This window comes from Agelaius tricolor, unplaced genomic scaffold (assembly GCF_023055355.1).
Source record: "Agelaius tricolor isolate 1412-34295 unplaced genomic scaffold, bAgeTri1.0.p SCAF_12, whole genome shotgun sequence".
NCBI lineage: Eukaryota > Metazoa > Chordata > Aves > Passeriformes > Icteridae > Agelaius > Agelaius tricolor.
The window spans coordinates 21281278-21306331 of NW_027269272.1; the positions used below are offsets into that span (position 1 = coordinate 21281278).

The 25054-nt window shown below is 39.0% G+C and overlaps 1 protein-coding gene across 10 annotated transcripts in view; it reads right to left on the reverse strand.

Annotated features, from left to right (window-relative positions):
- Nucleotides 1-25054, reverse strand: part of NLGN1 (neuroligin 1) — a 426523-nt gene that overhangs the window by 195897 nt on the left and 205572 nt on the right. For 7 of the 10 annotated variants that reach the window (XM_071438049.1, XM_071438047.1, XM_071438048.1 and 4 more), the window contains one exon: nt 5186-5245. The exons of the other annotated variants lie outside the window; for them this stretch is intronic. In XM_071438049.1, the coding sequence (XP_071294150.1) occupies nt 5186-5245 (60 nt within the window). The remainder of the gene's footprint in view (nt 1-5185; nt 5246-25054) is intronic. 10 annotated transcript variants of the gene reach the window in all.

A 25054-nucleotide genomic window follows, 5' to 3' on the forward strand; every position in this document is an offset into this window, starting at 1 on the left:
TTAAATTATTAAAGGATGATGGTTAGAACTGCAAAAGCTGACAGACTCTTCATTGTACAAGCAATGCTTGGCAGTGCTGAAAGTAAAATGAAGCCCTAAAGAGGTACTTAAATTAAAGGTCTGTCAGAATTTTATCATGCGTGTTTTCAAGTATTAATAACATCACCACAAAAATTTGACACAATTTGAACAGTGTGTCTGTGTGTAAAGGGAAAATATAATCAGCACAATTTAATGTGCAAGTGGCACTGGAAGTTGTACTCTGGAGAGGAAATCAGGGAGCTAACATGGATGGGTGACAGGGGGGACAGGGATCATGATTTTGGCCATGTGCATCAGTCAACAGCCACCCAAAGTGGTCAGACCTGTGCTCCCCCAGCCTGGCTGGCTCTCACTGAAGGCTGTAATCAAGGCTGGAGCATTTGGTTGCTTTGTAGGGCAGACAAATGTGTTCTGCTGTTTGCTGATCTCCCAAGTCCAAAAACGTGTGACCATTGCCAGACAGAGAGAGTGCTGCTCCCCCTCTTTCTTACCATGACAGCTGAAGGCAGGTGAGATGCCAAACGTGGCATCCCAGAGTATTTTAGTAGCAATGGAGTGATAGGGAGCTGTGGAGAGCCTCAACTCTGCAATGTGCTCCTTCACAGCAATGGCACTGCAGGCTGTCAAGCATAAGAGGGGATCTGTAGACAAATCCTGCATCATTAGCAACTTGAAATTTGAGTTGTTTTTTCGGCTTTTTTGATTTAAAACATGCTCTGGACCAAGAACTTCCTTCTGTCAACGAAGTCCAATAGCCCATACAAGACAGAGCACCAGCCTAAATGATCAGAATCATCACAGTTACAGCCTGTGAGCAAACAGCAGCATCTGCTCCTAATCTGTCTCCTTTTCCACAGGAGAAATTGAAAGGGAGGAGGGAAGAGCAGAAGCATCTATCAACTGCACTGCAGACCCCACTTGTGAGGCATGTGCTCTCAGCAACAGACTTGGTGTCTGCCTTCCTCAGACTCAGCATCTGCACTCTTCCTTTCTAAAAATGGAATAGCAGCATTCCTGTATTGCAGGGGGATGCTGTGAGGCTGAATGCATTGAAAACTGAGAGATGCTCAAGCAGCTCTGGGGACTAAATAAGGATTTAAGATTTACAGGTTGATGTGCCAGGCAAGGTGTGTATGATAGAGCAGTGGATGAAAATTCATTTGTGAGCAATCCTTCATGGATATTTCATACAACACTCACTACTTAGAAGTCCAGCTCTGATCCCAGAGTACATTGGCTGGTTAATGGTTTGTGTTGCCATATTTTAGGTCATGCTTAGGATTTTAGTGGATAGGAACTAAGGGTGCATAAGAGTCACTGATTTTTGCTATTTATTAAATTTTTGCCAAATTAAATTATTACCTGGCCAAAATTAAGACTAAGACAAGCCAATAAGATTAAAATATTTTACTTTTTAAAACTAAGCCTTGTTTCCAGACTGGGGAAGGTAAACTTTCTGTAACTGCTGAGCAATTTGAAGGTAAATCTTGCATCTACACTAGATATTGCATTCCTGCAGGTCAGCAAATGGGCAAATCCAGCACTGCTATAAAAAGGGAAAGCCCCAGTGCTCACTGGTTGCAGATGCTTTTGCCACTTTTGTTTTTGGTGCCTGCTCAAGTTGTCCAATGTTTACTGAAAACAGGTTAGCAATAGAAGTGTAGGAATGAAAGGGTTAATAGAAAGAATAATGCATCCAGACCGGGGAAAAAAGGCATTTCTGTGATTTCTGACTTTTCACACTCACAGAATTTGAAAACACCTTCATTTTTTAAACAGCAAATTTGCAGATCATTAGCTGGTAATGTGCACCACTGCCTTTGGGTCTTTTGAAAACAAAAATGAAAAATGATCTAATTAAGCCTGGTCTACTGGTTGCAGCACATACCAGAGATCCAAGTTTGATTGCTGACTCCAGTGCCTGTGCTGGCAAGGTTTGGACCACAACACTGTGGTAGTGGCATGCAGCAGCTGATGGGTGTAGGATTACTGAACAGTGCTTTAAAGGGAAATCTTCTAATTAAGCTCAGATATTTGAGTGGCACAAGAAAAAATGCTCTCCAAACATTTGCTACAAGAAGCTGCCATGGAAGATCCTTCTTCAGAAAGATGTAATACAATAAATAAGATGAGATCTCTAGAATTTTTGATGGAGAGACCATCCTGGGCATTTTAGAAATCAGCGGGCCTTGTTTATACAACATGGACTCTATGGATATCTGATAGCAGTTGTTTTGCACCATGTACAGCCCATTCTCCCTAATGCTCCACTTTCATAATTTGTTCAGTTTAGCATTTATTTTATTTTTTCTACAGCTATTTGAAGGATTTTACACTGCCTAAAATCTACCATACTAGAAAAAGTGAAGGCTTTGAAGGACAGCTTAGCAGAAAATTAGCCAGCTAAGGTGACCTTTTGCTTGGCCTCTCTCTTTCCTGCTACTCATACCCAAACACATACGACTGGGTTTGTGAACTCTTCAGTTCTGCACATGCAACAGGTGCGGGAGTTTCACAAAAGAACAGGTTCACAAAAATGCAGGAGTTCACAAAAATGCAGGACACCTGATCCTGCTCCTCCACTGGGAAATGCATGGTCTCAGCAGAGAGGCCTTCTATCAGCCCAGCAGACATCCCAGCAGTCTTGAGTGTCTAGTGATCATAAAAATTTAAATTTTCCCTGTCTCTCTGTGCCTCTCGGAAGCAGTAAAAGTCTAATTACCGCCTGCACTCTTCTATTGGCACAGAAAGGAGAACAAAACTGTCACTTGTACGCCAGAGAAAATTAATCCCAGTCCTATAAATTACAGAGATTTATTAGTGTTGTAAATGTGCTCCTTCCCCTCTAGTTTGAGTGCTGTGTTCTCACAGCCCTTCTTCTCCCTCCTGCAATTGTCAGAGCAGGAGACAGGTTTTCCCTGACATGGACACTTGTTCTCAGCAGACTGAGATCCCTCCTCTCATCTGTACTACAGCACTTGCTGACAGCAACCACTCTCTGCTGAATTTCAGTAAACTGAGGAGCCTCTTCTAAGCAGAGAAGGACTCCCCAAACCTGATGTTATTAGCATCTGTCTTGGCAATTATACAGCAATTTAGGAGAGCTATTAAGGCCCACTGGGTGAATAGCCTAAATTTCAAATGGTTTCTTAAAACATATTGTTAAGACAGAGTCATTCTTGTAATGGCTAATTCACTATCCCAGATTTTTGAGATTTCATAAGAATGTCCCTTGCAACATTCTGGATTTGTCATGGATTTGTGTACAAATGTCCTGACTTCATAAAGCCAGGAGGATCTGAATTGTTGTAATTAGCTCTGAATAGTGTGTGGCCTGATTTCAGCTGGGATAGGGTTAATTTGTGCACTCAGGGTGAGAATAATGTTGATATTCAGTGGTTGCTGAGCAGTGCTCACACTAAGGCAAGGACTTTTCAGCTCCTCAGCAAATAAGCTGGGGGGGCATGAGAGGTGAGGAGGGGACAGAGCCAGGACAGCTGAGCCCAACAGGCCAAAGGGAAATTCCAGATATTCCATATCCTGTGGCCTCATGCTCAGCACGTCACCTGGGGGGAGCTGGCTGGGGGTCACTGCTCAGGAGCTGCTGAGCATCTGAGCCAGGGGCTGTGAGCAAGTGCTCTGTGCACCACATGTTGGGCATATCCTCATTGTTTTATCATGACTATTGCTATTATTTCATTTCATTTCTGTCCTATTAAACTGTCTTTATCTCAATTAATAATTTTACTTTTATATTTCCTACCCCAATTCTCTCCCCCAGGGAGGAGTGACTGGCTCTGTGCTGTTTAGCTGCCTGCTGGCTTAAAACACCACAGGAGAGCTTTCAAAGGAGATTTCCAATTTATCAAAACCATCAAATCTTGCAAATTTTGGCCCAGCTGGTGGGCTTTCATTCGTATGCTTAACGTACAGATCCAGTAGAGGATCATAAATCAGTCATAAAATGGTGACAAAATCTGCGTTCAATTATTGGGTAAGAAGTTAAATGCTCAAATTTGCCTTCCTTAATCTTTTCTGGAAAGACTCTGTGCTTCTAAGTTAAGTAGTTGATGTTATCTGTGATGAAAAATTTCTTAGTAAAGATCCTTTCAGCCTACCTGTGAAGTTTCATCTGGCCAACTTCCCCCTGCCACCCCAAATATTAAGAGAGAAGCAAGCAGCAACTCTACCAGTCCCATATGGTAATTTGTTTCACTCATTGACCGTAAACCATACAAAGTGTGTGTTTAAGATTCAGAACTCTGAAGCACATCTACCTGAAGGGATGAGACCGCTCAGGAAAAGAGCCCCTTGTTACCATTTTCATAGCCCTGAAAAAATATCAAATCTGCATAGCTTCATGATCAACAGACATAATTTATGAACAGAATAATATGCTTGACATTTCAAACTTTTGATTTTACTTGGTAATAGGGTTTTCTGAGGGTCAGCTCAAGTAGATCAGCATCTTTGTATGCTTGCAGAAAACAGAAGAGACAAGGATTTTTAGTTTTAGTTTAGCTCCACAGAGCTTCACCAACAGGCAATGCTGCCTCCCTTCTGGAGGGAGGTGGGGTGGCCTTTAATATTAAATATTTTTCATTGCAGCCTAAATGCAGATGGGTTGGCATTTGGGGAAGTTCTGTTGCTTAAGAGACACTTTTAAAGAAAGTTCTGAATTTTTTCCTTTTATAAACACAATATTTTCTATGTTTATCAAACTGAGATCAGTCAGTGAAAAAAAAAGAAACATCTTTGTACTTGGTGAAATACATAGGGTTAGAAAACATGCAAAAAGGTGTACAGAGAAACTTTAAAAGAGTGTTAGTTTAAATAGTATGGACAAAATTCAGTCAAAAGGTGGGATGCAACATATCAAAAGTCCATTTCAAGAAAACAAAAACCCTCCTTTTTAAATATTGTTACTGTTTTGTATCAAAACGTAGAACTTAACAACATTCTTTCTTTTAAAAAATTAAAAATATATATGTATAACAACAAGCAAGAAGACAAAACACATCAAAAATGGGAATTAAAAAAACAAAAAAACTCTTCAAAAGAAGACAAGAAGTCAAAAAAAGAGGGGAGAAAAAAGATTTTCAGGGATCCTTGTCATGCAAATCAGTTTGGCGGCAAAAAATACCTTCATCTTCAGCACCGTCATTATCACCTAAATCATCTGTCTGTTTCTTTGTAAGGGGACCTAGGATTAAGAACGGAGAAAATGGAGGAAAAAAGACAATTCAAGAATATACAAGACTGAGGAAAAAAAACAGTGAATATTAAATTCCCACGGACGTCTCAAGAAAAACATTTTCAGGGAGGGAAATCTTAGTTTATAACGACCCATTTTTCATTAAGTTTTTCAAACATTACAGCAAAACCTTCCCTCGGGGGTATGGCTATTAGAAACATCCAGCACAAGAAGCAGAGAGTGCCCAGTGCTTTATTGTTTTTAAATGAAGAATTAAAGCTTGTTTACTAAAAGCATACCCCGCCATAGACCGTAGTTATCCACTTCATTTAATTGTTTTTTCCTGTTGCTGTTATTAGGAATAGTGGAGACAAGAACTGCCAAATTGCCTCTTGCACTTGATGCAATAAGGTGGTTAATAAAAGGCTTGACAGTTGGTTAAAACAATATTTTCTGTCAAATGCTAATTCACATTTCTAAATTCAACCATTTCAGCTCATGCTTTATATAAAGATAAGCACAGGTTTAATTTTGGGGTTTTTTGACACATTCATCACATTCTCTTTTAAATAGAACTGTAGATATCCTTGAAACCTTTGACTACCTGCTGAGATATTTGTAAAGAAACATGAAAATCCATATGTAAACCAGAAACAAGAGTGAAATCCCAGACCAATTGAAGACAATGACTTTTGCCATTGATTTCAATGGGCCAGAGTTAGTTTCATGCAAAAAAGTTGTATTGAATTGAAATTTTAGCTTGGGCAAAGCACTCACATTCACAATTCCTTATCTCCATGAAAGGATGATGAGACAAAATTCCTTTATGCCCAACACCTGTATTATTGACAAGTATTTATAGATTTATCATGTTTTCCAATGGGAAAAACACCCACTCTTTTACTGAGAAATAAAAATATACACCAGAAGGAAAGTCAAAGGCCATTCTGAAAATATTTCCATGTCATATATTTTACACACTTACGCACAAACAAAAGACAGTTGGAACTCAGCATTATCTTTCCTTTTTTTTTTTCAGAGCTCTCTCATTTCCATGACATTCTGTAATTTGCATGCGAAAAAGCAATCAGTAGAAACACAGGGCTAAGTAACAAAAAAAGAAAAAGCCAGCCAAGCACAGAGTAGAAAACAAGAACTTCCTCATGCATAAAATAGCAATAGACAAAAACAACAACAAAAAAAGAGATGAACAGTATGTGTTGATATTTGCAGTAGATGTAGGCAAGAGACATGCATTAAATCTATGCACTGTGGAGTATTAAAACATTTGTATTTAAAAAGCTCTCTGTTATTTTACAGGATATTAGTCATTCAGCATTAAACTTGTCTTTTATAGGCAAAATACCATGTACTTGAGTGATGCATTTTTAAAAAAAAAAATCATAAAATGCTTTTACCAGGTGCATGGGTTTAAGAAACAGAAAAAAAACCATGAAGTACCATGAGACTTTAACTGTGAATGTAGGAACTGGACTGTATTATTGAACGCCAAAGCTCAATACCTTAATTCCTGCATCAGTCAGAAGTATAGTTTTTAACTCATTCTAAATACAGAACACTAGAATTACACATCATAAAGAAAACACAAGCATTTTTATAATCACACCTGTAACAATCGCTCTCTTCAGTTGAAAGCCTTGGTGATGCAGGTTTTTCCTCCTAAAAGCCCCGGGTATAATCTTTGCAATATTTGGTATCTGGATAGTGCCCTGATCCAAACACACACATTCAAATATCTCTCTGCCCAGCATTTTCATACCATACCAACTTTACTTCTAAAAGAATAAAATCAGAAGAATAAAAACTCCATGCAATGAATGACAATATTTTCATGATGGGTTTTCAGCATAGAGAACAGGAAGGGTTAATTTAAGAATGGTAAGAGCTGTGTACTTAAGAATGGAGATGCAGACACAGGCAAGAATATATGCATTTATACACACACACACGTTTTCTTAGTAGCTTCTTATATTTTGAATTTTAGAAGTCACCAGAAAGGTACAAAGTGGCATCTGGAAAGCTGAACAACACACATTTCTCCAAACAACTTGAAGAGAGATGGGCAATTTATTTTCTAGATGAAACCAAGATTGTGTATGTTACATTTTTTTTTAATAGCTGGCTTTTGGCAGGTATTTTGTGTAGATCATGGTTCCAGATCTCAACTTCAATTACAAAGTGCATCAACCATCTCAATGTAAAGGTCTGGTCTCATACCATTTCTGATTTTATAATATGGTAAAGCATGACTGGGGCTAGCTTTAAAAATGACCTGGATATTTATCATGTTTATGCAGTTCTGAAATTCTCTGAAAAACACTAAAAAAAAAATAAAAATTAGACCATTTTTTAAAATCATAGAATTTTTAAGGTTGGAAAAGACCCTTAAGATCCAGCTCAGGCATTAACCCAGCTCTGCCAAGGCAGCCACCAAGCCATGTCCCCAGGAGCCACAGTCACACATCTTTTAAATACCTCCAGGGATGGTGACTCAACCACTTCCCTGGGCAGCCTGTTCCAGTGCTTGACAATTCCTTTTTGCAAAGGGGCTGACCTATTTTTAAGCTGTCATAAATTAAACATGTTTTTTAATACAGCCAGAGCTCTGTTTCACAATCCAAGGGCTCCGCTCCCCACATCCCCCGAGCAGGAGGACTCATCCCTGTGGAGACACGTGGCAGAGCCACCAGGCACCACTCACAGTGCCTGGGAAACAGATGAGAGATTATTTCTTCCACAAGTTCACTCTGGCCTGCAAATATAATCTATTGCATCTTCAGAGAGGTTTTCTGCTCCCTGGAACTATAAATGCTCTGAGTCCAAGAAACCAAAGCAGAGTTTGGCCCTCATGTAGCAGGTGTGAACCTCCTCACATTTTATCTGAACACAAAGAGGTGCTGCGAAGATTAATTTATATTTTTTTTAATTGCTGGGCAATCCCTAAAAGAAGCATCAGCTCAAGACCCACTGTGCACAGGGCTGTCTAAAAGGGCAAAATCAAGGGGTTCAGCCTCTGGGAGGAGGCAGAGCCCTGTTATGATCTGCGCTGCCTGCTCCACGTTCAGAGGCTGCAGACACTTTCTGAAGTCATGAAAGTGGTATTAAGAGAAGCTCTGGATTAGAATTCCACCCCTTTCAGCAATAACTCTCATTCTAAAATCAGTGAGAAATGGCTTTACTTCTGATTCTCCAGATAACTGATTACTCTGACTAACAGCCTCGCGGTGTCTGGATGATCATAAAGAAAGATTGATGTTTTGAGTCCTCACACAGGAAAACACTCTGAAATCACAAGCAGATAAACAGAATAAAATCTTATGGCAAGAACCTACAAAATGTAGCAGCAATAGCCTTTTTAAGTAAAAATAAATCAGAACTAAAATTGCTTAGTAGGTGTATAATTTTTAGATATTTCCTGCAGCTTTCAATTAATATTCTACAGATAGCTTATGATTTTGTAAATTAAATGTATCCCCCAACTAGGTTTATTTCTTTAGCACTGACTTTTCATTCAATATATGATATTTTAGGGTTCTTCCATCATTTTAATATTCTTTTCAGGTAACAGAAACTAATTTTAAGAATATTGATACTAAGACACAAGGGACTATGAGCCTGTGAAACAAAAAGGAATATTTTACAAAACTATAATTGCCAGAAGTCTTTTGTCCTCAGTTACTTTTCACTGTTGCTGTACTCCAGCCTTCTCTTCACCTTTTGTGAAGGCCCAATTAATTTTACTTTTTGAGCATTTCACTTTCAAAAATGGGCATCCATTTAAAAAAAAAAGGATTTTACTATGTTTGACTCACAAGCCTTAAAACAGCTAATGCTGCCTTACTATGCCAGCCTAAATTTTAGCTGAAGTTGATGTAATAAATATTAAATATCAACAAAGTAATCAGGTACCATAACTAATGGAGGAAAAAGAGGATACTAAAGCCTCTAAAATGCTGATGCAAAGATGATTTACTTATCAAAAGGCTCTCTAAGGTTTAGTCTCATTTTGGTGCCTACCCATAACTCTCATTAATGCTAATGGGAAATTAGACCCCTAAGTCACTTTAAAAAGGGGGGAAAGTGATTACTGCATTTTATGTTTCCTAAAGGCAAGGAATAGTCTTGCTACAAAAGCTGAAGAAACTTTGTGTGCAGGAGGAACGAAGCCTATACTCACTTAATTTAAAAATAGTTCTTGCATTATTTAAATTATTATTCAAATATTTATTCTGTTTGTATTGCAATCAACGCTGAGGCACTAACATGATGCATTTTTAGATCTTGATGGTGATTTGTAAATGCCTTTCCTCCGCTCAAAGTAAGAGAAATAACACACCTCCTGTCCAGTTAGCTCAAGAGTAATTACGCTCTCAGAAATAATTAAATCCAGCCATATTAATTCTGGTTTTTATCATTCCCTTTGATGAAGGACTAAGGTACTTTAGCTCCCAAATACGTTAAAGCTGATTATAAATTCTCTCTTTATGGGCTTGATTCGGCAGAAATTATCCGTGGCCTTTCGTGCCGCGGGAGTGCGGGAGGCAGGGAAGCTCTGGATGTCATTAGCTCTTTGGCCTGGGAAAGCTATTCATCATCAAACAGAGTCATGCTGCAAGTTGACACCGTTTTGTAAAACAACAGTGCAAATCCTCTAAACTTAATAAATCAGGGCTGATGTATACAGCCATTGTTCGGGCCAAAATGTTCTCCTGCAGTAATGAGGAAAGTGGGGAAGAAAAAAGGACCTTTTACATCAGGTTAAGTAGGCTCCATGGATCCAGTAATTTAGAAATCACCATAGCAATAATTATTCTTTGAGGTAAGGTGTCTCTGCTGGATGGAAAGGGGGAGAGACAAGACTGAGGCTGACTGCTGAAATGATGCTTGTAGAAAAATTCACCAGGTGGGTTGGGACACCGTGGAATGTGATATTACACATTTATCTTCAAACTTATCTGAGCGCCCCCAACCAGCTACTGCTATTTCTTCTTCATTAGCCCAGTTCCTAATTAAGCACTGAAAATCAGTGAAGTGAAATTACCTCATCTTTTTAGACTCTACCTTGGTTCCAAATATAAAATAATCAATTCTTTGTTGTTTCTACCATCATTTTTGTCCAATAGATTCTCCAACTAAATAAACCCACAAACTTGTATTGAATTATCACTGTCTAGCAGATGTTAACTGAGGCACAATAACATGTTGCACCTATATCCAGTTTTTAATTTCAAAGAAATTAATGACAGGTTATAATTAACAATCTTCACACCTCAACATTTTCTGTGAAGAAAAATCAAATTTTTATATGTTGAGATTGAAATACAACTCTATCTATCGATGCATATATGTAATGGCAGAAGAGAAAGTTACAGCACAATAGTTATCTGATGAATAATTTTATGAAGTCATCTTCTTTCACTTGAAAATTAGAAAGCTCTCAGCAAAAATAAAAGAACTAGGATTCCTTAGAGAAGATAAATTGGGGAGGTACAAAAGGCAGCTGGGTCTAAGAAACACTTAAATGAAAAAAATCTCCTTCTTTTGTTGTGCTTTGCTGCAACAGACAAAACAATCTTTCTATTTCTTTTTTATTTCCCTTTTTACTGTCCTGATTTCATCACACACTCACTGCTTTCCCTGTTATTCGCACACCCCTCCAACTCATTAAATTCCTTTTATTTCCATATTGCACTTATTTGTAATATTCATACTTATCAGCAGGGCAAAGCCCTGGCCGACTTTGCTTTTTGATAGCAACATTTGCATTCATGTTTTAACAACAAATGATGGCACAAACCTCAGTAGTTTCACATCTCACTACCTGATTTGTGATGACAATCAAGCTCTGTAATTAGAGCTGCAAGTAACTCAAATTTGCATCTGCAAGTGAGTGACAGGTACAAATTGAACCCACAAAAGGGTTGCCAACTTTCTTTGAAAATTTACATGTATAAATGCTTTGTCACTAAAGAAGCTATTCTGACACTTCAAGACTAACTCCTGCTGTGCCTTTTATAACAGCATATTGCTGAAGTGTCACACAGAAAGAATATCTAATCCCAAACCTTTTTATTCACAAGATTAATCACACTGGCTGGATCTTGATTTCCCTTAAATCTGAAGGAGTTTCATTACTGCATGCTAGATATGTGTGAATTTAAATAAGATTAGAATCTGGGAACATAGGGAGAGTTTCACTTCTGCTTCCCGTTTTAGATGCAGCCTGAAATTCTCTGTATTCTCAGAGGCTCAGGCACTTTATGTTCACATGTCCTGAGAACAGGCCCTTGGTAAATCCCATTCCCTTCAAGATGGGTCACTCCATAAATCCAGTTCCATTTCCAGGGGGCGTTGGTTCCATGATGTGCCTTGCATGGGGCCATGCAGCGTCCCAGGGAGAGCAGGATAAGCACAGGTGGGAGGGTGAGGTGTCCCCACCCACCCAGGGGACAAGGCCAGCCCTGGGGATACCCTGGGTGATCCTGCCAGGCTTGGGGGGAACACACTGCTCAGGTACAGGGTGCATCTAGCCCCAGTGAGAATTCTATGGGAGACTTCTAGGACAGGAGACTATTCCATGGAAGAGCCAAAACCCTGGGAGTTATTCTACACATCCCAATTTCTGAGACACTCCAGCTTTGGCTCTAGCCGGTAGAAAAAAATGCCAAAGAGGGGAAACAGGTGGGACATTTATTCACTTTTTTATCCCAGTGGAAGTGAGGAATGGAGCAGACACTCAGGATAAAGGAGTGGGTGTCCCACCCACCAGAACTAGACATGAGAAAAGGAATGTTTCAAAGGGACCAAGACTCTGCTGGCCTAGGTTGGCACAGAGAAGCAAAGCCCATGCCTCTGGCCAGGAACACTGCAGCTGGAGTGCTCCAGAGCTGAGGGATGGGTGGGTGAGAGCCATGGAAAATGGAAGTTGCAAGCTGTTATATTGGCATTTTTAACACCAGCATTTACCACTTCAGTGCCGCCTCACATGCTTATGTCACAAGTTCACACAGATTTCCCCATTTTGTTTGCATTAATAATTCATGTTGTTTTACAGACACTCCTACTCAGGGTGACACACTGCTGTAAGGAATTGGATGCAGCATTGCATGGCTGTGCCACCACCTGGGCTTTGAGACCATGAATCAGTTCTCCCTCTCTACAGGTAATGACTACAATCCAGACCTAATGAAGACTTATGGACATGCTTAACTTTAAGCCTCTGAGTAAGTTCTCTGAAGTCAACAGGCTAAACCTAATAATATTAAGATAGATTCACTACCATTAACAGAACTGCTCAATTTGCATCTGGGCCAGGAGGTCAGCTCAGGAGTAAAAGATAAACAGACAGGAGCATCCCAAATTTCAAACTTCCCTCAGTTATTCTGTGGATAAATCTAATCAACAAATAGAATTTCAATCTCTTGAACACACTACCAAAGCTCTGCAATGAAATTAAACTGTCTTTTTATAAATGCATTGCTTCTTAGTCTGTGTACATACAAATAAAATTCCGCATTCATTTTCCACAGCTCTCGTAATCAAATTGCTTCCTAATTTTAAAGAAGATATGAACTTGTTTTAGACTACAAGCTGATAAAAATTGATCCTATTTAGTTCATGCAATAGAACTAAAGATCTTTAATTTTAAGATCCAAATTTTTGGTTCCCAAAGGAAGATTTACAACTGCCATCAACACATCAATATTAATCTTCACTTTCTCTTAAAGATCTCTCTAGCATTGTTGTAATAATTGCAAGTCAGGATGCAGTGAGTGCATCCTTTATATAAGGCCATACAAAGACACAGCTGAAAAAAATACCATCAATTTAGGTGAACTGATAAGGTTTGTTCTATTTTTTTCTGCTTTTGGGGGGAATTTCTGTTATCTTGATTCAGATGCATAAGGCAGGTATAAGCTACATTATGAGAAATATATAAAATAAAAAAATATATATGTACAAAATAAATATATACTTATATACAAAAATAACATTAAAATATTATTTCACTCTTATTTCATTGCTGCCTTCTGTTCTCAGCCCAAAACAACAACTGGATAAATAAATTTTCTAATCTTGTCCCCAAATCTCTCTGTGCAAAGAAAAGATCCCAGAACAGCAGTCTCGACAGGTGAGATCCCTTTGAGATTCCTGCACAAGTAATTTCCTTTGCTAGGGACAGCCCTGGCTGCTGGAAAAACCTTTTTTCTTCACTAATTTTGCTAACTGCCAGGGCTAGTGTTGCAGCAGCTCCATGGGTTTGTTTATGGCACAGCTGAGCACACAGTCCAGCTCTCCCAAGGCCCAGTTTCAAACACCCAAATAGCAGAGCAAAATTGGTCTTCATGTAACCATGTAATTGAACATTGCAGGGAAAATGAAGTTAATTGTGCATAATGTTTTCATATAGAGTTTGGAATGAAAAAAGTTCTCCCACCCCTCTTCCCAATGCACTTCTTGTCATCTGGTTTCAAGGCACATGCTTGGAGCTCTTGTAACTCACTGCAACCTGGGCAGCGTTTTACAGTCTTGAAACTCACACTCCTGCAACCACCCACAGACATCAGGGATGATATGCAAGTCTCGTTTTCTCCATTTTCTGATTGAGCCACGATCAGTAAAAGGAATCCAGCTACCTCACAGAGCTGGAGTTCTTCAGAAAAGTGGAAAAGGGGAGAAGAAACTTGTATTGTACAGCTGACTGTAATCCATGTCTGTCCTCACAAATGCTCAGCAGACAGAGGGGCCGGGAGTTCAGAGGTAAAGCTCTTACTGATCACCCTTTCAATGCCCTTGTGCTGGCTCTGAATCACTGCATTTCTTGCCACATTTTGAGTAGCATAAAGAGAATCTGATTCTATAGCAAGAAACCACAGTGGAGGTCGTGTATTCTGAGTAATTCCCAGCAGGTTAAACTGGGCAGAACTGCACCCTCTGTTATCAAATGCCAAGGCTTGTCTCCAGCAGGGGCCAGAACTTCCCAGCCTGATGCTGATGCTGGTACCTAAGTGACAGGGCTGTTCCTTGTTGGTCTCCTGTGATCTCAAGGGCAGAAATAGCACTTCTGATATATTTCCTATATCTGCATGTGCAGTCATGTCCAAATGCTTTGAAAAACATTCACCCAACACAGTTTCTTCCCGAAAGGTGGAGGTGGAGGATTTCCTTTTAGTTATATATGGCTACATAGATATATGTGTACACACATTGACAAGCAGGCTTTCCTATGTGCTTTTTTAACACAGAGATTTCTTCCTACACTTTTGAAGCTCTGAGCAACACTGGAACAGAAATACATTAAAGAAATTAATACTATGCTAATAACCTGGTATTCAGAACCACAGTCTTTCCATTAACTTAGATCTTAGAAAGAATATAAGATACTTTAAGTCAAATGTTTCTCTGCTATTTGATGCTTTCAAAGCATCCTCTGAGGCCATTTATTTGGACTGTGGTCACCAGCTTTTAGAAACATAATTATATCTGCTCTCATTACCACACCTTTTGACAGAATCAAAGTGCATTGCTCTGAGAAATGGACGATGGGAGAGCTGAGGGGACAGCATTTATGTAAAAGGCTGTCAGAAGGAAAGTGCTTGGCCCCACTTATCTTCTCATATTTACATTCTGTATTTTTAGAAGAGCATAATTTTAGGCAGGAGATCTCAAAACATTTCAGCAATGAAGCAGTCACAAAACCAGAACAGCACAGCCAGCACTTGAAGATTAGCAGGATCAAATACTTGTCATAAGAAAAATCATTTTCATTTTGACATGTTTTCAGTGTTAGCACAGTACCTGTTTTGAAAGTACAGTTGACTTGCTCTGCATGTTATATTAAGGATTCCCAAAAGAATAGAAAATAAGTCCTTACACTGAATGGAGCATGAAAGGAAATCAGCACATCACTTCTAATCCAGCAGAGCTCCAGACAGGCAGTGATACTTGGGACCAGGTTTACTGGGTTTTATTTACACAGTTCCTGTCGACTCCTATATGGACAGAAGGCTCCAAACCCTTCTGGTAGAAACTTTGCCTTCATGCTTCATGTTTAATAATTGAGTATCTTAACACAGAAGCTGGTGAATAGAAAATGATCATCAAAATGAAACAGATCTAAAAAATGTCAAGTCTAGAAGTACAATATATTATTTACAAAAAGCATAGCAAATTTAAAAGCAAAATGTCAGAGTAGCCCTTGCTTCCATTTTCACAACAGCCACTTAGGTGAGAGCTGACAGGTTTGGGACAATATGACATTTCTAATTCTTTATCTACTGACAATAACCCTGCTCTCTGGAGGAAAGCAACAAAATGCAGAGCAGATAAAGGCATAACATTTCTCAGCGTTGGACAAAAGGTACTCTCACTTCTGCTTTTGTTTATTTTCCTTCTGGAAGTCAGCTTGCTTAGGATCACAGTAGGGGCACTGTTACCAGGAGTTTCACACTGACTAGTGGGGTAAAATATACTTACTTTTGCCTAACAAATATTGATAAATTAAATAAAAAGTATGCACTACTAAATTACAATGATAGTCTAAGGTTTCATGCATGGGTTCTTTTGGTAACAAAATCACTAGCTAAATTAAACAGGGCATTTTGCAAGGACTACACACACAGCAGTTACTTTATAACCACTTGAACCCTTTAGTGAGTTAATTGTCAACTCCTTAATTGTTGAGGTTGGTTTCTTTAGAACGGCCAATGGCATCTTCTATTTAGAATATAAAAAAAAATCTGTAAAGAATATTTTTGAGACTTTTTGAGAAAACAGCCTTTATGATCCTTTCCCAAGTCAACCAGAGTCAGTGAATAAAATATCAGAGTATCCAAGCTCCATCCTGCAGGGCACAATGAATGCCTACAGCAAGCACAGCCAACTACGGGCATAGGACTGGACTTTAGACTCTCAAACTACCAAAACCACTGAGGGCAGTGAAGATTATTCCTGTAACAGACAGTGCTGGCCTGTTCCTGTGATGTAGCAAAGATTTTTGGGTCCATAAGCAAAAGCAATCTTCATTCTCATTTTCACTTCCACAGCAGTAATCAGTAATTTCCATAGTAGGAGGCAGAATTTAAAATGTACAGTTTTCCTGTACAATTAGTTAGTTTGTTAGCATTGTGGATTCAATAATGTTTGGCAGTGTTAGACAGATTCATTCCAGCTCTTTAGCTAAGGGATTATTAACTGAACTGTAAATGCAGGGTATTTAATGTAGACAAATGGGAACAATCCAATTAACTTCAATTGTTTCTGAGAGCTTTTAACTCATGCCTTCAGAGATATACATGCACTGAGAGTATATTAACATTGTGATTTAAATGTAGGAGAAAGTTTTAGAAATGTATGTAGGCATAGATGGCTTCTACATATTTTTGCTAAAGTGAGAATTAAAAAAATAATTCTTTCTCCTGGGATTTTCTGTTCCCAGTTTATGTATATGTGCTGGAAGAAGATTAGATGCAGACAGAATATTTGAAATCAAAAGAAAAGGGACCTTTTACTGACATCAGCTCCCCAAAAATAAATAATAAACTGTGTTTACTTGTCTTTTATTGGTGAAACCTGGTTTCCTGGAAAATACACCAGCCAGCATTACTGATCAATAATATTCAGTAAGTCTCTTTGTGTTGAAAGTTTTGTAGAATAGACAAAGAATTTTGTCTGCTTCTCCATGGTTTGTAGAAATGGACAAACATGAATGAAATGGTCCATTTAACAGAAGAAATTTAATAGTTTTGTATTGTCAGAAAGCATGGAAAATTAGAGTTGTTTTATATTTCAATGCAAAGCAATAAACCAACTTTGCAATTATCACTGTTAGTAAATGAAAAGCATTTTTACATGAAGTCACGATTCACTGTGGGTTTGGATGAGGTTCCAGTGCTTGTGTGCTGAGCTGGGCTCTGTCCTCAGCTTGGACCTGCTCTCACAGGAGTTTCAGGGCTCTTCCTTGGCCGCTCTCCTTCCCCATTCACTTCCCCCTCTGACTCCATCCCAACCCACTGCACGGCACCAGTGTAAGAGCAGCTTTGGCAGATCTCCAGCTGGCTCTGGATCCCAGCCAGCTCCAACCCTTCCTTGCAAGAGGCTGACTCCCAAAACCAGATGTGTGACTGACATCAGTGCAAATCCCACCTGAGCTGGCCCTCCTCTACTCTGAAAAACACACACAGAACTCAAAATTCCACCAATGGTTGTATCTGTTAAGAGCTGAGACAAAAACCACAAGAACCGGCTTACAACTACTCGAAGAACCTAATAAATGCTGCAGTGAAATACATCATTGTCAGCAGTGTCACTGCATCCTCTGTTTTCTAAGGTGCCTTCCCTTGGGCCTCCCACTGCAAACACTGATGAGCAATGAAATTTATGTCACAATGTGAGCAGAAAGCACTGGCACCTCATTAGCACTACTGTGACACACCCAAACTATAAACTCTAAACGTAGCTCCCACATGTGAGCTAAATAAGCAAGGACCATGTAGATAAGAGATTTTAGCATGCACAGACTTTATAGAAAATGCAGCCCACATCACTGCAGATTCCTCCAATTTCATTTCTTGCCACAATCAATTCTACAGCTCCATAAAATTAGTTAATTCATTGTTATTTTTTTCAGTGGAGCTCATTTCATGCATACAGGACTGACTGAATATAAGCTCTCATTAAAATGAGTGCATTGTGCAGCATCACACCTATATAATAGTCTGATATTCTATTGTTTTGAGCAATTAGTGCACGTCATTGAAAGCACAGATGGGTGATTCAAATCAGTGTGTGTCATATGCAAAATTCACAGAACATTTAAAGTCTTCCAACTAGTTGCATCTGTCATATCTATTATGTCAAATATTAAACTGCAGTGTCTATTTTGGGTTTCAAGCTTGAAATAAAGATCCTCCTCTCCCATCATCCTTCAAAGTAAAAATAACATTACCTGTGAAGGAAAAACAAAATATCTAGAAACCTATATCACTTTGGCAGCAAGAGGTTACATTTACATCTGTTTTGTTACACCCACTTGCTCAGGCCAAGATAACCTGTCCTTTCATATTCCCCTAATAAAATTTCTCACTTGAAAAAATGTTCCAATTTCATTTTGCTAAAAATTTTCCCCAAAGTTTCATTTCAACTCTGAATTTTAATTTTCTTAAGAAGAAAATGATATATTTAATGGACCACAGCTGTCTGGAAAGTACATATTTGATAGGCATACAGTACTAATTTGGAAAATGAGTGTGATTTACTTGATGAGTCACAATGAATGTCTGTAAATATGTATCCAAGTTTCTTACTAGACTAGTAAGCTGTATAACATAGAAATCACTCTTAAAACACAAATATCTTCCCAGAAGAATGGATGCCAACATTAACAGCTCCATCTTCCTCACTGCTTTCACGATTTTGGTTGATGAAGCACAGAAACAAGATATCCTCTAAGGGGGCAAATATTCAATGTAACAGATTTTCCCAATTCAACATTTTTTTAGAACATAAAAACCGTGGCATGGCACAGGGCAGGCCCTGCTGCAGACAAAACAGCAGCTCCAATAAACCAGGCTCTGAGGGATGGGAATGGCTCAGGCACCCTACAGCACACGTCTGCTCTCTCTCCTCTGGGTCCTGCAAACCTGGGTTTACCTGGGTTTGTGTCAGGAGGAAACATGGGGGGCAGGCAGCGTGGGCAGAATAAGGAGGGGAGAAGGGCGTGGATGTGGCTGTATCTGCTCATGACAGGATCACAGCAATAATTAGGGTGGAAAAGACCCCTGAGACGGTCGAGTCCAACCTTCAGGACCAAACATGGCACTGAATCCATGGTCCTGTCAGGCCGTGGCACTGAATCCATGCCCAGTCTTTCCTTAAACACCTCCAGGGATGGTGGCTCCACCACCTCCCTGGGCAGTCCATTTCCTTCTCTAAAGAAATTCCTCCTCGTGTCCATCCTGACCAGGCAGTGAACAACACAGGTTGCTTAAATCACTGCTTGGTACAAGTCAATGAGGTTTCCCTCTCAAATCATTGTGAGTAAAATTGTGCAGAACAATTCTGGCAGAATCAAAAACCTTTGGATTTCCTTGCTTTCAGTACAAGGCAGGAAAATGAGGGCACTTTGCATCAAGTCATCCTCCATCTAACAAAGACATTTGAATAATTATCGCAGCACGTCGCCAGAAATACAATGTTTCAAACTCAAATCTGAAAACATATCTATTGATAGCATTAATTTAAGATAATCAGGTGACTAATTGGGTGACTAATAGTGCTAATGAATAGAAAAAGAAGTTGAGATTGTAATCAGAGGCAAATCTCAGCTCCTAAAATGGTACTAGGCAGAAGAACATTATGCCATAATGATCAAGTACTTGCTTATTTGCTAATATAGAAGTCTGAACTGTTGAAAATTAAGAGAAAGTATGTTTTATTACCATCATAAGCCATCAAGCTGTTTTAAAACTGTTGATTTTTTTGTCTTCAATTCATAAAGAAAACAAACTTTTCAAAACAGTACGACTCAGGCTCAAAGGAGGCATTTCTTTGAGCAGTTTCTCATAGAAAGTAAAATAAGGAAATGAAAATCACCTCATGTACCTAAGGCAGGTTGTACAGATGGGAAATCAAGGCTACAGTAATAGTGTGGCAAAACATTTAAGACATAAGCATTTGAGCAGCTTTAAATACACAAGTAACTCCTGAGAGCATCATTGACTTCATCCTGCTTACATGAACAGGATCTTCTGAAAACACTTCAGAGAAGACAATTCAGAGAAGCCTTAAAATGCACTTTGAGGAAAAGGAGAGAAAGGTATAACCTGTAGAGAGTTGCCAGCTGATTCCTTTTAATTATTTTACCAATGCTGGTGCTTTTCAATTAGGTTAATAATTATGCATTATGGTGCCTAAAGCTCTGTGTAAACCTCTCTAAAAAATAAATGTAAAGTTGTAAAATTATACCTTAACCACACTTTTTTTCTTAAATACTTTGCAGAGGCAGAGATTAAGCCACTGCATAGAACCAGAATCCTAGGCAACCTAGAAAAAAAAATTCCAAAAGAGCTAATTAAACTTTAGGACGTGCTATCAAAAGGAAGTTAATATTTCAAGCTATATAAAATCATTTCCCCTTTCTTCTTTCTGTGGTCTGATAGCATAGTAAACTCTTCAAGTGGGCAAATGCATGAGGATAATATCACCATTACTTTTAATGTATGAAAAATTCCCATACCTACTGATACTTAAGTTAGTCAAAGGTTAATTAGCATCTGTGAAAGGAAAACTGCAGTTACTCCAGCAACTTTTGAAATATGATCCTTTTAGAAAAATTAAAAAAAAACCATGAAAAACACACTTGGATGAATATTAGGAATGTGCTACAAGATTATTTACTTGTTACCAACAGTGATTGACATGATGAAGAAGAATCACAGAAATTTTGTGTCTGGTGCTAAATCTGACACTCAGCCCGTGCCCTGAAACCCTGGAGTTGCATTTACAACTCCAGATGCATTTTAGTAATCCATGACGCCCTGATTATGTAAAATGCCCCCAAACAAATATAAATACAGTCTTTTCTAAAAATGAAAAAGGCAGAAAGCCAGTACAAGGCCACATTACAAAAGCAAGTTGCAGTTATGCCCTACTTTACAAGGCTAAGTGGAAATCACGTGGCTCATAAGCCTTTGGTAGCCTTTTGTAAAAGGATGAATTCCTGTTTTGCTGTGTTTTCTGAAGCACACCCCACAGTCCTAGGTCAATATTTTGCTATTAAAAAATAAGTAGTTCACACAGCACTCAGATGTCTGAGATCATTGCAGAAATATCACAGCACTTAAGCATATATTAAAAGCATTTCTCAGAAGCTGTTGCAGCATATTATTTTTGGGAGAGTTAAAGGATAAGAGAAACTTTAGATGTAGGTTTCCTTTGGCTTTGGAGGATGAAAGGGATTAACAGAGGTCACAAGAGGAGGATGGAAGAAGAAATGGAAATAAGAGTACTACTGGATGTGGCTTATCCTTTCCCTAGGCAGTGGTTAGAGGTGTCTGCAAGAGGAAAAGGGATTGACCACTTGCTGCCTGCTCCCAACAGTTCTTCCAGCAGCAGGATGAGCACGGTCAAAATGGGATTTTCCTGGTCTCTTTGTTAAGAGTAAGACTAAGGCTGGATGTCCTTTATACAGAATTTGGTTTAGTGTAAAACTCCCAGCTCCTCGAGGCAAAGAGTTCCTGGAGCAGCTGGGTAGGACTCGTGCTCCTTGTTTTATTAGGGGATTTGGAATAAAGCTGAGGAATGTACATCAGGCAGCTTTGTGCTGTTTCTTTGCAGGGAGCAAATATTAAAAAGAAGATTGCCAGTATTCCTTGAGATTTCTGCACTTAAAACTGAACTGGATTTACAACAATTCAAGTTATTATAGACAAAGTGGTTCTGTGATTCTACAACAAGTGAAAAAAACGAAAGCAAAACAAGGAATTCACTGCCTGCTTGCCTTGGCAGGAGGCATTCAGCCATCTTCAGGAAACCCCAGCTCTGTCAGGTGGAATGGTGACTTAGAAAGACAAACAAGAATTCTGTTCCAATGTCCCAACCACCCATATAAGCCCCATTGGACTGGAAAACCCTCCACTGCTAGCACAGATCTTTGTACAAATAATGGCAGGAAGTCATGCAAGCTGCACTGCTCTTCTGCAGCAAAGCAAAAGAGAAAATTCCACATTTGAAAGAAGAGAACCCATTACCCCATGAATATTTGATAGATTCTGTTAACACAGTGAACACAGAATTGCAATAAACAAGTTACTTTTCAAATTCTGCATTTAACTCCACTTGGGATTGAAAGCCTTCTCCTAAAAATATCGAGCTATGCCCTTTGCAAGCCATTATTTTGAATTTTGCATTAAAAAGTTGTCAAAAATGTTGCTGTAATTAATGCCTTGTTATTAAGTCTACACACAATATCAAAGTTATAGAAAAAGACGCTCTATATGCATTTCAAAAAGCAGTGTGGTACCATGCATGTTGTAGGAGAAAAGGAAATCTAACACTACCTGGCAGGCCCCTGGGCCTGATAAGTGCATATGAAGCAGCACTGGGAGTAATGTGGCTGTTTCTGACTATCAGATTTTAGGCAGCACAATGCAAAGATTCCAAGTGTGCAACAGATGGCACCAGAAATGAGTCAGGTTCTGTGAATTGCAAGACGTGATACAACCATGCTAAAATTAATTTTTAGAGTTCAGAAAACAGGAAACTGAACAGATATGTAAGAAAAATGAGAAAATAAACATGTATGCCAGTAAACTGCTTGAGATTACCCAGAACATACTGGCATCACATGATATAAGTGGAACAGCAGGAGGGAAATATATCCAAGTACTGAACCTAGGCTTAACACAAGGTGACTTAAGCATAATTCTCCCTGAGTGGTCAGAAACAGAAGCTTTGGGTAGCATTTAAAGGCTGAGCAGGGGGAAATAAAGTCAAAGATTCAAGTACTGTGCAAATTTAATACTAAATGCAATGTATGGGGCTATATAGACTCAGGGACTTCTGAGATCTGAGCTAGAACCATAGGAGGAATTTTCAGAGGCCCAGAAGTGAGTTTTGCACTCTTGTTTTCCCTGCCTTTTGAGCTTCAATTCTTTTCTGGCTTCAACATTTCTTGTATTTATTACTGTTCTTACAGCACTCCTGTGTGTGTGAGTATATCTTAGAAATGAATGACTTTACAACACAACTCACCTCTGAGGTACCAATGTTTTTGCATTTCCATCTGGAGAATGGAAAATAGGTGAGTGATGAAATGGTTTGCTTGAGGCCACATAAAAGTGTGGCAGAAGTGGTTTAAAAATTTCTCACATCACTGTGCATTCCTCTTCACCAAGCTTGAACACATTCTGAGCACTGAAAAGTGAGATCATTATACCCACCATCTGTCTGATTTGCAAAAAAACCCCCAAACCTTAAGAAGGTTAATGCTATGCTGTTTATTTGTGCACCATTTTGAAAAAAAAAAAAATTAAAAAAAATGTGTTGAGGTCATCAGTGACCAGTTTGAAATAGTTTTGTTTCTGGGAAAAGTGTTCAGCATCTTTTTCTCTATCCTTCTGTACCAAAATATTACAGCAGTGTTATTAAGCAGTATATTTTTTCTTATTCTTGTTTTTGCTAAGTCCTTTCTTCTAAGAAACACCAGTAAATACATTTCTTTTCAGTCATACAGTAAGCTTTGACATTTTCTGTATGTTTTTGGTGACCTTGGGAAAAGTAACTTCATGATTAACCAAGAAATACAAGACAGACCTCAGAAAGAAAGAATAGTCTAAATGCTTTCTCACAAAGCCTCATAATTAAGCCTCTTTATTATAAAAAATTTCAGTGCAAACTAAGTTTTTTCACATTCACTGGAAGTGGATGCCCTTTATCTTTTTTTCTCTGCTGTTAATTGCTTTCTTCATTTGTGTGGCTTAAATTCTATGAATCTTTTGACAACAGAAATTTTCTAAGTTACTCTAAGTATTATTTTTTCTACTTCCCAAATGGAAAATTATGAACATTTATGAAAAGGTAAACATCCAGCTGCTACTTGTACTGCTCCATCTCCCTTCAGACAACACAACAGTGCCTTCCCACTTGGTTTTAGTCACAGACATCAGCACAGACTCCCCTTACTCTGTGTCAATGGATCAGTCACTGCACAGCCCTCCACAGGTAACATCTGCTGCTGTGCATTGGGCGCACACCAGAGCGCTGCTCCTCCCTGAGCAACCTGGCCTGCTGGAAGGTGACCTTCAAGGTCCCTTCCAGCTCAAAATAATTTAATATTCTCTGACTAAATACAGCCATACCCTGCTGGGAGCTGCAGGTTCTTTGGCCAAGAGGAAGCAGAGGATGGCTCTGCCATGGATGAGCCTTCCCCTGGGGACGGCATCACGGTCACACGCGTGCTGCTCTTTTATCTGTGCTCTCACATGTCAGCTCCAGGATTTAATTTTGAGAAACCTGTGGAGCATCTAGAAAGCATATCTCCAGCTTAATATATCTGCTAAACTGACAAAAAAATTCTCTGTAGAAAACAGAACTGCCTGAGCAAACCTAGACCTGCACCTGTGTCTAAAAGCAAAAGTGGGACAGTCATACTGCAAAAGGGAAGACTTCCCTACTGCTCAGACTTGGCCTCAGTCTCCCACACTTTGGTCCTGGAAAAATCCCTCTGTTAGCACCTATACACTTTTGGTAACACCTAGGATAAAAGAGCTTTTGGGGTTTCCTTTCCTGCTAACTGGCTGAAATGTATTTTACAGGGCTTGCTGAGAAAAAGCTACTGTAATGTTTTTGATTATCTATGTGTCACTACAATAGGAAGAAAAATAAAGCAAAACCTCCAGCTTTTCTGACAATTGTGTGTTAAAAGGGATACATTTAAAAAATAAATTAATATATCCCCTTTATTTCCCATATCCTATGAAGGCAAGACAAACCTCTGCTACAGGCTCTAATAAGGAACCAAGATAGTAATTTCAAATTCTATATTCTTCCCTCTCCTTCTCTTTCCACTTGAACCTTTCCAAATGTCTGCCAGTGTCTTTACAACCATTTTAAATTTTAAAGCATTTTTCAGCTTCTCTATTTGCTTTCAATTACATTTTACTATGTCAATAGAATATCCTTTTACCTATATTTCCACGCCCCAGTCCCACATCAATCCGAATCTCACCACACTTATGATTCTGGTTCTGCATTTTGCAATTTCCTGCCCCCTTAGGGAAATCTCAGTGGCTAATCTCT